This window comes from Phycomyces blakesleeanus, assembly GCF_001638985.1.
Source record: "Phycomyces blakesleeanus NRRL 1555(-) unplaced genomic scaffold PHYBLscaffold_24, whole genome shotgun sequence".
Lineage (NCBI taxonomy): Eukaryota > Fungi > Mucoromycota > Mucoromycetes > Mucorales > Phycomycetaceae > Phycomyces > Phycomyces blakesleeanus.
The window spans coordinates 419,826-434,840 of NW_017265157.1; the positions used below are offsets into that span (position 1 = coordinate 419,826).

The window sequence follows — 15,015 nt, forward strand, 5'->3', positions numbered from 1 at the left end:
CTTCTTTCTTTTCTTTCCCAACGGAGATACAGTATCTGATCTGGATATTTAAATACAAACCAAGAAATATCTCCGTAAGTGTGGGTCTATAATCAACAGATCTATTCTGGAGAAAATTGTTGAATATTCAACATTAATAAATCTAGTATCTGATAGGGTTAGATTTTGTGCACTTAGTACCTAACACTTTAACGGTGAGCGGGAAATTGGGTAAAAAATAAGCCACTTTGGATCAAAATATTACCCATGACAGCATCCCTTCAGTAGTACTTGTTACTGAATTATATACACACATACATACACACATATATATAATTTTGATCTACTCTCAATACGGATTTCTTAGGATTATTTTTTTTTTGTAAAGAAGGGTTTGCTATAAAATATCGTCAGAATAAGGAACATATTCTGGACAAATAATAGCAATATGCTTCTTTTGTAGCATTCGCCTTGATATTAAGAAACGAGTTTATAGAAATGACTATGTCAAAAACGATGTCCTTGCGCACTTTCATAATTACAAATCTATACTTCTCTTGGTTTAAAAAAACGATTTTTGGATATTAATCAATGTGCTACAAAAAATGAAAAAAGTTTCTCCATATTGTACCCCACAAACTAAATCTCTCTTTTTATTTAAAATATAAAATAATAGCCGGGGAAAGACGGCATTACTTCAAGTAGTTCTTATTCTCAATTCCCCCCTTTTTTTCTTAGGCTGCACAACTCCAAATTGAATTCAATGACCATTTTAGCTCATAGTACAACGTACATACGGGTGATGCATTCTCGGGAACAGTCAATGAACTAAGAAACTATCGTAATGGAACGGAAGTGCCTGGTTCACAATATTAGAGTTCGTTTTACCTGTTACAAATAAAAATTACATTGCCAGCGAAATTCCTATAAAATCCCGTAGAGATAATAATGTTAATATTCATAAAATTTTTGTTCAATAAAACTGTAATGTATTTGCAGTAAATTTTATTCTGTTGTGAAAAATATGTATACAATAACATTCTTACAATTAAACTTACAAATGCTCATAAAACGCGCCCATTGTATTAATACTATTAATACAGCTCACACATGTTCTTTGAGGTCATTCATATTCATTATTTATATAGTATAGCTCACAATTATCAAAATAATAATAATAATAATAATACTAACAATACTACTTTGATCACAACAGTAATAGTAAGAAGGGAAATTATATTAAATATACTAAGTAAGCCCCTACTCCAGATCCCATACCTACTAGTAGAACAAAAACATCTCTTTCTGAAGGTTTATTATTACCCACACAAACTACACCCAAATTTTATTATTATTGATATACATTTTACGGCAATAGACAATAATAAAAATCTTATTATTTTTCATATATCTTTATCTACTTCTAGAAGTTGGCATAATGTACTATGTGTCTAGAAACGTCTTTTAATGAAAAGCTCGTTTTTTTTCTTTTTCGAAAAAACAATCAAACAAGAAGCAGAGATATTAATGCGGTAAAGAACAAAACTGGGAATTAGTACAATACTTGCAAAGAGGTATTATTAACAGAATAAATCCGAGCTTGTGTTCACAAAGAGAGAGCAATAAACAAGCATCAATTATGTTTTAACATGAAACTCCCTACTTGATCATTTTACTCAGAGATACAATGGTAATAATCGCATATTTTATAACGCTTTGATATAACACTGGTCGTCAAGATAAGGAACAATATATATATTTCAATTTACGTGTATGTATATGTATTGTGCACTACAAAAATATTCTTATTACCATAATCTTACCATTTGATCAAATACTTGAAATACAATCATATCATACGAGTATTTAATGATTAATATTTTATACCTGTAACAAGTCATTTTTCTATGAGAACCTCTTACATATATAAACCCTTAATACACCTAAGGATTTATACTATCAAGGTTATCCATTGAGTACTTGTGAGTAGATCAAGTATCAAGTATCAAGTATCAAGTATTTTAATTTATTTATTTATAGATATTCTTTACATTAGACTTATTCCTTCAAACAAACGTTCTAATCAAAGACTCTAGTACAAGATATTCCTGTAGGTAGATATATATATGTTATGACTATTGTAAATGTTTCCTTCATTTCTCGTACTTAATAAGCAACAAGGATCTTTCTTCTTTCTTCAAAACACTTTTTCTACATTCTAAAGATACCAAACTTGGTTTTCTCAATCGGTGCGTTCATACTGGCACTTAATCCGAGACCAAGGACAGTCCGTGTGTCGCGAGGATTAATAACACCATCGTCCCACATACGGGCACTAGAGAAATATGGATGTCCTTCCGCCTCGTACTTTTCACGAATAGGGGCCATAAACTTCTCTTGTTCCTCTTCAGGCCAGGTCAATCCTTTCTTGGCTTTACTTTCACGAGTAATTTGAGCAAGTACATTGGCACTTTGTTCTCCACCCATCACAGAAATTCTAGCGTTCTATAGGATAAATTAGTTTGTAACGTATTTTTTTCTTGCTTAGCACAACCACCAGAATAATTGCTTTAAAATTTGTAAACTTACAGGCCACATCCACAAAAATCTAGGCGAATAAGCACGACCACACATGCCGTAGTTACCAGCACCAAAACTACCTCCTGTGATCACAGTGAACTTGGGTACTCTCGCACACGACACAGCTGTAACAAGTTTGGCACCATTCTTGGCAATACCACCAGCTTCAGCGGAAGAACCGACCATGAAGCCAGTAATATTCTGAAGAAATACGAGAGGGATACCTCTCTGAGAGCACAGCTCAATAAAATGAGCTCCCTTGAGAGCTGACTCCGAAAATAGAATACCATTATTGGCAACAATACCAACAGGGTGTCCATGAATATGCGCAAAGCCTACATACTGCATTTAAGCAAACAATCAAACCTTTTAACATACACAAATAATATTTTCTTTACCAGTGACCAAAGAGGTACCGTAGTGCTCTTTAAACTCGCTGAAACGACTACCGTCAACAATTCTAGCAATAATATTCTTGCTGTCAAATGGCTTGCGGAGATTGTCGCCAACAATACCACCAATTTCATCAACAGAATAAAGAGGTTCTTCAGGTGTACGAAGAGCAATCTAAAAAAAGAAAATGCGCGTTATTCTCATTTTTGGTATTTTCCAGACTTTCTTGATCTATCTATTACCTGTGGAGACTTGACTCGATTAAGAGTACCAACAATACGACGAGCAAGCACAAGTGCATGTTCGTCATCCAAAGCGTAGTGATCCGTAACACCAGATGTACGACCTAGATAAAGAGATATTATTTAGGATTCAACGGGCATATCTCAAAGCCAAAATTCACTTACAATGCAAATCAGCACCACCAAGGTCTTCAGCACTCACGTCTTCTCCAATAGCAGCCTTCACAAGAGGAGGTCCAGCCAAGAAAATTGTTCCCTGCTTTCGCACAATAATACTCTCATCGGCCATAGCAGGTACATACGCACCACCAGCAGTACATGAACCCATTACTGCAGCAATTTGAGGAATACCCTGGGCAGACATGTTGGACTAAGGATTTTGTTTATAGTTAAATGCATATTAATAGCTGGGTAAAATATCGTGGCTTTATTATATGGTTTTTAAATATCGATAGTTACCTGATTATAAAAAATACGCCCAAAATGTTCACGATCAGGAAACACATCGGCTTGACGAGGTAAGTTGGCACCGCCAGAGTCAACTGTAATAGACCTCTATTTAGTATATTAGGCGCATAATTATTAAAGTAAACTTACCCAGGTAAATACAGGGAAGGTTGTTTTCTTTGGCAACTTCCTGAGCTCGAAGATGCTTCTTGACTATGAGGTACAACCTGGTCTAAGCTTTTATCCGTTTCATCTTCGTTGTCTTACCTGTGATGGGATAATAAGATCCACCTTTCACTGTTGGATCGTTAGCAACCACCATACACTCCACTCTATAATATGAAATTTGCTGTTTAGTTTCTGGTATAAATATTCATTTAATATATAAAATTTACCCATTAACACGCCCAATGCCGGTAATAATACCACCAGCGGCAACCTCATCATCATACAACTCATATCCTGCCAGAGGAGACAGCTCAAGAAATGGTGATCTATAAAACGTCTTAAAGAAAGCTTTTTTTTTGGGTATTATATGAGGCTTACTGAGGATCGAGAAGGCGGTTGATTCTAGAAGCAGCAGTGTCTAGATCAGAATCGATTCATATATATCAATCCATATTCTTATCTTACCTGTCTCTTGGCAACATCTTCTTTCTTGACAAGTGTCGTTGGCGTGCAACCTCACCACCCCCTGAAGAAAAAGTATGTAAACAAACCCACGAATTTGCTTAAATCTTCAGGAACAGGATCATTATATATACATAGATCGGCATACCCAACTTGATCTTCTCGGTCTTTAGTTCGAGATCCTTGACCAACGCTTCCATCTTTGCGGCATTATCCTACGCAAGAGTGGATTATCCCGTTAGCCCTAAGCATCTCTATGATTGAATATAAGCTTACCTTAAATCCAGCACTGGCAGTCTCGACTTTGTTGGGGAGGACACTTGCTTGGTTCTCGTGCGAGAGATGGTATTTAGATCTAAGGATTATAGGAAGAGTGGCCTTTTGAGCCACCGGGCGCACTTTGTGAAGAATACGAGCTGATATCATGAGAATAAAGAGCGAAAGAGCAAGAGAAACAAGGGAATGAGTAGAATCGTGGGGAAATAGATGATTCTTCCCACGGTCTTCATCAGCCAAACTGGAGCAAGAAAGTTGCATGTCACAAATCTCCGCCAGCAGGATGAGACGGGGAGAGGAATTCTAACAGGATGAGTGGCTGCTTCCTGCTGTGTTGAATTTTCGTTGCACCGCAATCTCTACTGCATACCTCATGGGAAATAAGATATCTAGCATCACTGCAATTGCAGGAATTGACAGCTATGTGAGCGAGTTGGGAGACATATACTATGAGCGCAGGTAATTCAGAACAACAATGCAACAAGTAACATGCAACACACAGCAATGACAACAACAGCAACAGTACCTACAAAAGAACTTTCGTTTGACCCATCCTATTTAATATTCAGCATTGGGAATGCTCGTTTCATGAAGACCATTAGAGGACGACACAAAGATGGCATGGTTGTAGTCAAAATCTTTGTTAAGCCTGAATTGAACATGTCTCTTCAAAATTATGTGAAAAGGCTTCAAGGTAAGCTTTTATGTACTGTAATCATTATCATCTCCGACAGGGCTCATGCGTATCATACATTTTTTATTTTATTTTATTTTTTTCATAGAGGAATATGATGCTCTTATTGACGTACCCAATGTATTTATGTCTCAGAGAATACTTGAAACCGAAAGAGCAGCCTACATGGTGCGCCAATATTTCTACAGCAGTCTATATGATCGAATTAGGTGAGTCAAACATTTCTTTACTTGCCTATAACAAGCGGCTAACTATTTTATGATAGTACACGTCCTTTCTTGACTTTGATAGAGAAGAAATGGATTGCTTATCAGATATTAAAAGGAATATCAGAGGCACATAAGAAAAACGTTTATCATGGAGATATAAAAACAGAGAATGTATTGGTAACCTCATGGAATTGGGCATACATCGTGGATTTTGCATCCTTCAAACCTACATATCTTCCAGAAGTAAGAAATAGAATAGCACAATTTTGGAAGACGGGATCAAATTAATCGGTCATTTAAAGGACAACCCTGCCGATTTTTCATTCTTCTTTGATATGTCATCTCGCCGAAGCTGTTATATTGCACCCGAACGATTCTACAAGGCCGGAACTGCTATTGATCAAAAAATGGTAGATCAACTACTGTTATTTTGTAGAAGAAAAAATTGGTGCATACTAACATTATTAAAATTAATAGAAAAATGTGGATTTTGAAGATAATGTTAGTGAACTAACACCTGAAATGGACATTTTTTCTGTTGGGTAAGCCTTAATTAGATACACAGTACATAATAAATTGCTTAATTTCATTATCCAAAACTAGTTGTGTCATTGCAGAGCTCTTTCTTGAAGGCACTTCCATATTTTCACTATCACAACTATTCAAATATCGAAGCGGAGAATACAAACCAGATTCGAATCTTAACAAGATCGAAGACAAACATATAAGGGTAAATTCTACATATGCTTTCATTAAACAAAAGTGTAATCATATGAACATCTTTATAGGACATGATACGCCATATGATTCAGATAGACCCAACAAAACGATACTCAGCCAAACAGTACTTACAAAAATGGTACATGTCTTGACGCATTTATAAGCATGTATTAAGTCCAGATTATATTACTGATTATAGGCGTGGAAAGGCATTCCCGAAATATTTCGACACATTTCTTCACGAATATATCAACTCTGTAACAGAAAATAATGGCAGCATATCTATTCAACAACATTCAGGCATTGATACGTTATCGTCTCTTACACAAGCACTCCCAGGAACTATCGCAAGCAGTAAACGAAAGACTGACGCAGACGAAAAAATCGAGCATATCCACAATGATTTCGACAAAATCACTTACAACGTATCCTTCAAAAGTGAACCTGATGAGAATCTATCAGACCCATACACTAAACGTTTATCAGGGTCATCAGATAGCAGTAACTCATCTGATGAAGAGCCAAGATTTGTTGGACTACGTCGCCGAACGATATCAGGTAATTGTAATAGAAAAGTTTACAAGCCAATATATTGAAATTATATTTATCTTATTGGATTCAGATTTGGCAAGCACAACTGCATCAGCCGTACGTATTATTTGTATTTTAAAGATGTAGCAATTTTATATTTTGATACTATTATTATTACTATTATTTTTTAAAAAAAACATTAGATAATTTTACCTCCTACGCTTAACATACCTAATTATGAGCCCAGTAATACATCTGCCATTAAACCCAATAATTCAAACAAAACAGAAGGTGAATATAGTGCAAATATATTAGACACCACACTTACTAATTGCTGATCATGTATAGAGCATGGTTATTTGATCCTACTTTCTTTTGTCTGTTCTCTTATTCGAAACACTTCATATCCCAGCTCAAAGTTGAAAGCTCTCGATATTCTTCTTGCTCTAGGAGAGAATCTTCCGGATGATGTCAAACTGGATAGGCTAGTACCTTATCTGATGGTTCTTTTGTCGGATGAAACTGCTCTTGTCCGTGCAAATGCTATAAAGACCCTTACACAAGTAGTAAGTCAAAATCATTTTTTGGGGCTCGAAACAATTGACTGGTACATATAAGTAACCTTTATAATTTTTCTTCTATATATAAACCTCTAGCTGTGTATGGTAGAGTCTATTTCACCAATCAATGCACGAATTTTTCCAGAATATATTCTGCCAAGTGTCAGAGAGTTTGCAACAGACCCAGATGTACTTGTTAGAACAACGTATGCAAGCTGTATAGCTCTTTTGGCAGAGACTGCTCTTCGTTTTCTCGAGATGACACAAGTAAATGCAATAAATAGTAACTTTATTGGTGTGTGTATGAATATGTACAATATAGATAACAATAAATGCTCCTTCTTAGCTCTTAAAGAATGATAGCGCGTTTCCTCTAACAGATATGGACACAGAAGACCTGGATTTTGAGGTAACTATTTCTGCTATATATTAAGCAATGTTGGACCTTTTAATGAAAGAAAATTAAAAAATTAAAAATTCATGTAGTCTGCTTATGACTCTTCATTGAACGATCTTCATTCTGTTATTCAAGAACAAGTAACAGTGCTTCTGATCGATAACGAGAGCTCTGTTAAACGGGCTTTGTTGACAAACATTACTTGCTTGTGTGGATTCTTTGGAAGGCAAAAAACAAATGATGTATTGTTAAGTCACATGATTACTTACCTCAATGATAAGGACTGGATGCTCAGAAGGTATACATTCTTATAGTTTACCTATATATATATATATATATATTCAATATGCTGATTAAATATTGTAATATCTATAGCGCATTTTTTGAAAGTATCAAGGGTGTTGGAACTTTTGTCGGCTCTCGAAGCCTTGAAGAATATATATTGCCTCTGATGATACAAGCACTCACAGGTAAGGTGTTGCATTTTTATTTTATAAGCTTTTGTATAGCGTTTCTAACAACATATTTTACCAGATGCCGAAGAATTTGTGGTTGAGAGTGTATTGAACTCCTTGACAAGTCTATCAGATTTGGATCTTTTTGAGAAGATGAAATCATGGGAATTAGTGGGTATAATCGCACCTCTTATCTGTCACCCGAGTGTTTGGATTCAATACGGTAATATTTTTTAGAGCGCACTGATTGGATTCTATTAGATCAATTGATTAATAAATTTATTTTAGGTGCAATTGGATTTATTTCTTCTACTGCAAAGCATCTTCCGCAAACTGACCTGTGGTGCATAATATACCCTCTTTTAAAACCGTTTTTACGATCTGATATTTCTGAAGTCAACGAAACCTGCTTACTACAAAACATAAAGACACCTGTAAGAGCTTATGCTAGTAATATCACTCGGAAATATATATATACATACATCTAAAATTAAAAGTAAAAACAAAAACAAAAAATGACAGCTTCCAAGGCAAGTATATGAGCAAGCAATCATATGGGCAAACAAGGCATCCATACGCTCACTTTTCTGGAAACCACAACAAGACAAGAGAAACCAATCGGGATCATCGTCAAAGTCAACTATAGTTGGACCAGCAATGAAAATACGACAAGGTTAGTACTAAAGGTTTTTTTTTATTTTTTGGTTTAACTTATATTGACATCAAATCTCTACCAAGGATCTTTATTCTCTAGTTCTCTATCAGAAGATCAAATACAGAAATCTGAAGAGTAAGCTTTGCGTTTAAAGGAGGTATGAGCTGTGAGAACTGATTAAAATTATGCTTTTAGGGATGAAATGTTCATTGAACGTCTTCGCAAAGTTGGTATGTCTGTCGAAGATGAGAGAAGGCTGGGATACATGCGTGATTACATTTACAAGGTGTCTCAATCTAAGCTAAGGTAAAGGGCACAAAAAATGAATGGTTATTTAGGATATAGCCTTAATTTAATGGCTTTGTTTATTAGTCGGCCAAAGGCATCGGATGATCTTGTCAGAGACGTAGGTTTATATATTATTTAACTTTATACGCTATAATTAAATGTATTCTTTATCGAATAGAACGGAGAAATTTTCTTGAAAAACCTTGGAGTTACACCTATGACAGTATTTCTGCCTGATCTATCACAAGAAGCTCATGTATGGAATGTGAAATCTTACAAAACAATATTGAAAGCAGTAAGTCAGGCATATAATTTGCTGTATATACTTACAAAATTACTAACACCATAGTGATAATTTGTGTAGGAACCTGAAAGGTAATATTTTATAAGTATACTTTATAGATTGTATGGAAGCTGATATATTAATATAGGGAGACTTTGCCTAGCAAACTATCTATTCCACAACATATCAAAGAAGATGACTGTAAACTCAATCGGGTTGCAAGTCAGCCTCATGTACAAGCCTTACTGTACAATTCACAAGGAAATGACTCTGATAATGATAATAAGCAATCCTTTTCTCCAATACCAAGCCCTACTGAATATAACTTTGGAATGGATATACATAATACAAATGCTAATCGCAAAAAAGGTTTCTATATTCAGCAAAAAATATGGTTATGTCTTATATAATATACTAACTTCAAAAATAGGTTCAAAAAACAAAAAGAAATACGTGGAAGACACCGAGAGTGCAAACACCGTATCTATTGGTGCTTCAGATGGAGTTGAGCTGAGACCAGTTATAACTACGAAGAATAAATCTGATCCTGATCTCGAAAATGTACATGGCATTGTAAGGACCTCCGCTAACACCTTATCTAGAGGATCATCAGGTATAAAACCACATATATACAAAAAAGAACAATACAAACCAAATACACGATTTTTTATATAAGCAATATGCATGTATTTTCTAGTCGGATATGGTCACCTCCAGGGATTACTTCATAGTGTAGCCATGGATGCATTTTCGCCTCATATTCCAGGTAAAAATTAAACATAGCTTGTGTTCCTTTTCAATTTATGTCTATTTACGTGAGTGGAACATTTTACACAGAGTTTATCGGAGATCCAGCGGTAATGAAGCGTATGCGACGCCTTCCTCAAGGAACTTCTCCTTTCAGAACAATTAGCAACTGGAAACCTGAAGGTATACGAGAAAATAAATTCTTGTTTTCTTGAAAATAGTTTATTAAATTTTTACCATCTGGGATTGCAGGCACACTTGTGGCTCATTTCACAGAACATACTGCTGCAATTAACCAATTAGCAATATCATGGGACAATTTGCTCTTTGCTTCGTGCTCAGATGACGGATCAGTAAAGATCTGGGACTGTTCCCGCCTAGAGAGGAATGTAACTAATAGGTCAAGAGCAACCTACAACCAGCAAGGCAAGTTGGAATAGTAAACAATAGTCAATTATTTCAAGTATTTATTGTATTCATTGATTTAGGTGGTCGTATAAAATGTATTACTTTTATCCAGCAAACATATTGCATTGCCGCTGCTTCTGATAACGGTAGCGTTAACGTGTTTAGGTAAGCTCATACTTTACCAAAGCATGAATTATTTTATTGATATGTTTTTGTATTGGATATTATAAGGGTGGATATTCGTAACGCTGCCTCGGGTTTAAAGTTTGGTAAATGTATTACGGTTCGAGAACACCAACTGGTCGATGAGCATGCATTAGTGATTAAACATTTTACGAGCAGTAAGTTATTTTTTTATCAAAAACAAATAGAGAGAAAAATCTAATTTCTTCAATCTAGACGCATCTAATGCTATGGCTGGCTCAAAGTCATTCCTAATGTTCGCAACGACCAAGGGAAATATTTATGCGATGGACTTGCTGACTATGGAGATTGTGTGGAAACTACAGAACCCCAAAAGTCATGGTAATTATCTTTTGTAAAATCAGAGTATCCTGTGCTTAAATCATCTTTTACATATATGTATGTCTGTGAAATAGGTGTCATAACATCCATGGTGACAGATCGCCTTCACACCTGGTTGTTGGTTGGTACAGTTAGAGGCATATTGACTCTCTATGACCTTCGATTCCAGATTCCATTGCGTTCGTGGTTACATCCCAGCAAGAGCAGGATCAGTACAATGATGTTAAATCATGATCCTAAAGCAGAGAGTAAACAAGTTATTATTGCGGCCGGTCGCAACGAAGTGTCTGTGTGGGACATTGTGGATTTGCGATGTGTCGAAGTATTTGCTGTAAAATCTGGGGATGAAAAGACGGCAGGCGTCGTTATGGAAGCTTACAAGGCAAGGAATATAAATTCAGCTCAACATACTCATTTTCCACCTTATTTTGTGATAAAGCACTAATTATATTCATACTATGAAATGTTTTGTTTAGGCACTTGAAGTACCCTCAGATGCTGAAATCATGTCTCAAGCATTTACAAGCAATGAAGCAAACCTTGCCGAAAATTCTATCAGAGCAGTTGCATCCCCATCAGATTGTAGGTTTATCATTACTGGTGGATCAGATCGAAAGTTGCGGTTCTGGGATATTCCTCGTGTAGAGAATTCATGTGTAATTTTGGGACTTGAAATGGAAGAGCCCAAACCTCGATATAGGTAAGATAGAGGAAGGTAGAAATCAAGAATTGCTTTAAATTTGAAAAAAAAGAGAGAGAGAGAAAACTTATAATGTTGTGTAAATTTCTGTAGTGTAAACACTCATGAATCGATAAAATTCCACTATGAATTTACACATGTTCAACGTAACAACCATGGATCGTCAGCATCACTCGGCGCACGGACAGGATTCAGTACTACCGGACAAACAGGTGGTAATAGTGCAGTTATTCAACAGCATCATTTGATGCGCAATCATACAGATGCGATTACAGATGTTATTTTGACAGAGGTGCCTTATCCAATGGTGATAAGTGGTGATAGAGATGGTGTAATCAAAGTCATCTCATAAACTAGACCACATTTTCATAAAATCCGAATTTGGAATAGTTACAAAAAAGTAAATAAAACAAGTTTAAATTTAGTAAAGACAAATATGGTAGTTCAGGAAACTGTGCCTGAAGTTCCGAGCCATACTTGTAGAAACTGTACTTTTCAAATACCATCCCTTACACTTTATCAACTTTGGCAAAAAAAAATACAAAGCTTATTGGTGCCAATGGTTAATACGATACGTTTCGAATCTTTAAATGACTCCAAATTCAACCTTAAAATTGAGGCCTTCTCAATAATACTGCACGTGGAAAGTGGCGTCTGTGATCACATTACCAAATATAGTAATGTGGCCTAATCGCCCGTTGTTTCTGGTTATCGGGGCAAGTCTGCGGCTCTGGCCATGGCTCTCCCTCTTTTTACTTTGGTTCCTTTGAAGCAGCTACCATGAAGGTATACAACCTCATTTAATTTTATGCAACCACAAGAGAACGCGTTACACGACGGATGGATGGATGGATGGATTGATGGATGTCTGGCTGGCTGAGTGGATAGAGAGGATATCAAAAACAAACAAAAAATAGCTTTTTTATACTACATACTACACCAGCTACACGATCCTCTTACTTAACATCCATCATCACATCGACAGTTCGACATCAACAAACCATTACAGTGAACTGTCTTATCTAATTCTCTCAATTTAGCTTAACATTGCGAACCCAGCCACCGGCTGCCAGAAGCTTATTGAAATCGATGATGAGCGTCGTCTCCGTGGTTTCTACGACAAGCGTATGTCCCAGGAAGTCTCTGGTGATGCTCTCGGTGACGAGTTCAAGGGTTACGTTTTCCGTATCTCCGGTGGTAACGATAAGCAGGGTTTCCCCATGAAGCAGGGTGTCCTCCTCCCTTACCGTGTCCGTCTCCTCTTGAGCAAGGGTCACTCTTGCTACCGTCCTCGCCGCACTGGTGAGCGCAAGAGAAAGTCTGTTCGTGGTTGCATCGTTGGCTCCGACCTTGCCGTTCTCTCTCTCGTTGTTGTCAAGCAGGGTGAGCAGGACATTCCCGGTCTTACCGATGTCACTGTCCCCAAGCGTCTTGGTCCCAAGCGTGCCTCCAAGATCCGCAAGTTCTTCGTAAGTTTATGAAAAACTATGAATAGAAAAGGGATATTATTTCGACTAAGAGAGAAATAATTAGTGATAATATTTAAGCTTTGGTTTGCTAAATATGTTATCGTTATATATGTATGTATGTATGTATAGAACTTGAGCAAGGAGGATGATGTCCGCAAGTATGTCATTCGTCGTGAGGTCCAGCCCAAGAACGCCGAGAAGAAGTCTTACACCAAGGCCCCTAAGATCCAGCGTCTTGTCACCCCTCTTACTCTCCAGCGCAAGAGACACAGAACCGCTATCAAGCGCAGAAGAGCAGAGTCTTCTCGCGAGGCCGAGGCCGAGTACAAGCAATTGTTGGCCAAGCGCGTCAAGGAGACCAAGGATCGCAAGATCGCCAGACGCAGAACATCTTCCATCCAGAAGTCCGCCTCTGCTTAAGTCCATCCAAAATCAAGGGGATTATAATGGGCCGCAATGGGTTTATTTTTATAGCTCACTTTTATTATGGAATAAACATCTATACATACGCTTTTGTCCATCTTAAGATATTCTTTACCTTAAGGAGTTTATTGTCAACTGACCGGCTTGTGCACCAAGGAGACTTGAGCACATTATTGAAACTTACGCTTGAGTTTGTATTCAAGTTTTTCTAATCTTATATAAATTAGCCGCATAAATTCGAGGCGAGGTGTCGGGAGGGTCATCTGTTTATCATGAGTTCATCTCCAATTACCCAAGTACCTGATCACCCATCTCATCAGGATTCAAATTCATTGCAAAAAGGAAATGCAATTCCAACTCATCTCAAACTTCTACTGAGAGGTGTTCCGATGTACGTTAAGCGAGACAGCCTGGTAATACCCAATAGTGCTTTCCTATAATAGGCTTTTCGTCATCCGAGCTATCTTACAGGTGTCTCTTCCCGAGAGTTTACTAGTCGCCATTTTTCCAAACGGCTTTGTCCTGACAGCTGATAAAAATCCAGCCCCTACAGACACTAGCGGACTGGTTGGTGAATCTGATTTTGATCCAAAATGCTTTTCGTACATCCTTGAATTCTTCAGCGAGGCAGCCGAGACGTTTGCCAAAGAAAACCAAGACCATTCTTGGGAAGCATTCAGTGCTGGTCTCGTGGGAGCTTACTCTAGACAGTTTGATTCGGCCCGATACTCGTTACTTACAAAACAGGCTATTGTTGTTTTGCGCGAAGAACTCGAATACTTTATTCTTCCTCAGGATAAGTCTAATCCATTGACCAGCACAGCAGACATAATCACATTGAAACAACTTAAACAAACAGCTGGACAACTTCTCAAGGCAGATGATCTCGTGTTTCATTCAATGTTACAAAACGTTAAGAGGGGGAACAATATAGTAGAAAGGGAACTGGTAGATATGTTGTGCGATTGTGGGTTCACTCGTTTGGACAGGTGGTTTTATCGAGAACTTGAATCGAAAAAGACATTCATCACAAGTGTGTCTCTGGTCAAGCTTAAGGTTGAAGACAAAGATAATATTATGGAGTCTGCAAAAAAGTTAATGGTCTTTTGGAAGAAGCCTGCGGTACGACCAACATAAAAAAAACATATAAAGTGTATAGTATTTGATATGTTCTATAATACTAATGGATATAAATTTCAATAGAGGAAGTGCTGGTGGGACTATACTCTAACAAAACTAGATAACATTCAAGTCAGACTGTGGGTACGCCGTACATGGATCCTTGAGCTTTCCTTTGTTTAAAAAAAAGAGTCTTGGATTGCGTGTGTGCTTGTGTGTTCGTACATTTTGTTTATTTCAACTTGTGAATTATTATTATTATTATTTTAAAAAAGGGATGCAATA

The 15,015-nt window shown here is 36.9% G+C and overlaps 3 protein-coding genes across 3 annotated transcripts; 2 read left to right on the plus strand and 1 right to left on the minus strand.

Moving 5' to 3' along the window:
* Window positions 1-2,107: 2,107 nt before the first annotated feature.
* PHYBLDRAFT_127477 (hypothetical protein) lies at window positions 2,108-4,687 on the minus strand. Its single transcript, XM_018429166.1, has 13 exons — window positions 4,548-4,687; window positions 4,420-4,486; window positions 4,275-4,335; window positions 4,188-4,211; window positions 4,037-4,135; window positions 3,909-3,973; window positions 3,792-3,854; window positions 3,654-3,736; window positions 3,360-3,564; window positions 3,195-3,298; window positions 2,958-3,126; window positions 2,569-2,894; window positions 2,108-2,484 (listed from the first exon to the last, which is right to left on the minus strand). Exons 2-13 carry the CDS (start codon window positions 4,469-4,471, stop codon window positions 2,191-2,193), a joined length of 1,545 nt encoding a protein of 514 aa, XP_018286698.1. The 5' UTR covers window positions 4,472-4,486; window positions 4,548-4,687; the 3' UTR covers window positions 2,108-2,190.
* A 233-nt stretch (window positions 4,688-4,920) lies between these two features.
* Window positions 4,921-13,712, plus strand: PHYBLDRAFT_183146 (hypothetical protein; the record flags this gene model as incomplete). Its single annotated transcript, XM_018438722.1, has 37 exons — window positions 4,921-5,006; window positions 5,117-5,241; window positions 5,330-5,450; window positions 5,507-5,693; window positions 5,753-5,860; window positions 5,928-5,992; window positions 6,054-6,180; window positions 6,239-6,309; window positions 6,370-6,728; window positions 6,793-6,818; window positions 6,905-6,992; window positions 7,050-7,267; window positions 7,358-7,528; window positions 7,608-7,670; window positions 7,748-7,956; window positions 8,034-8,128; window positions 8,193-8,336; window positions 8,402-8,547; window positions 8,636-8,786; window positions 8,852-8,903; window positions 8,964-9,074; window positions 9,141-9,174; window positions 9,235-9,351; window positions 9,421-9,431; window positions 9,488-9,708; window positions 9,770-9,952; window positions 10,037-10,105; window positions 10,177-10,269; window positions 10,339-10,475; window positions 10,607-10,659; window positions 10,726-10,835; window positions 10,894-11,019; window positions 11,094-11,449; window positions 11,496-11,719; window positions 11,813-12,050; window positions 12,760-13,188; window positions 13,318-13,712. The coding sequence occupies 37 exons, from the start codon at window positions 4,921-4,923 to the stop codon at window positions 13,606-13,608; spliced, it is 5,415 nt and encodes a 1,804-aa protein (XP_018286699.1). The 3' UTR covers window positions 13,609-13,712.
* A 171-nt stretch (window positions 13,713-13,883) lies between these two features.
* Window positions 13,884-14,913, plus strand: PHYBLDRAFT_117097 (hypothetical protein; the record flags this gene model as incomplete). Its single annotated transcript, XM_018428562.1, has 3 exons — window positions 13,884-14,024; window positions 14,083-14,733; window positions 14,815-14,913. The coding sequence occupies 3 exons, from the start codon at window positions 13,884-13,886 to the stop codon at window positions 14,911-14,913; spliced, it is 891 nt and encodes a 296-aa protein (XP_018286700.1).
* Window positions 14,914-15,015: the final 102 nt, after the last annotated feature.

Excerpts from the sequence above, each read along its gene's own strand:
- PHYBLDRAFT_127477 (XM_018429166.1), bottom strand. The coding sequence starts at position 4,471 with ATGGAAGCGTTGGTCAAGGATCTCGAACTAAAGACCGAGAAGATCAAG. Across the intron at positions 4,336-4,419 it reads GACCGAGAAGATCAAGTTGG|GGGGTGGTGAGGTTGCACGC; the intron begins GTATGCCGATCT and ends CTTTTTCTTCAG. Across the intron at positions 4,136-4,187 it reads AACCGCCTTCTCGATCCTCA|ATCACCATTTCTTGAGCTGT; the intron begins GTAAGCCTCATA and ends GACGTTTTATAG.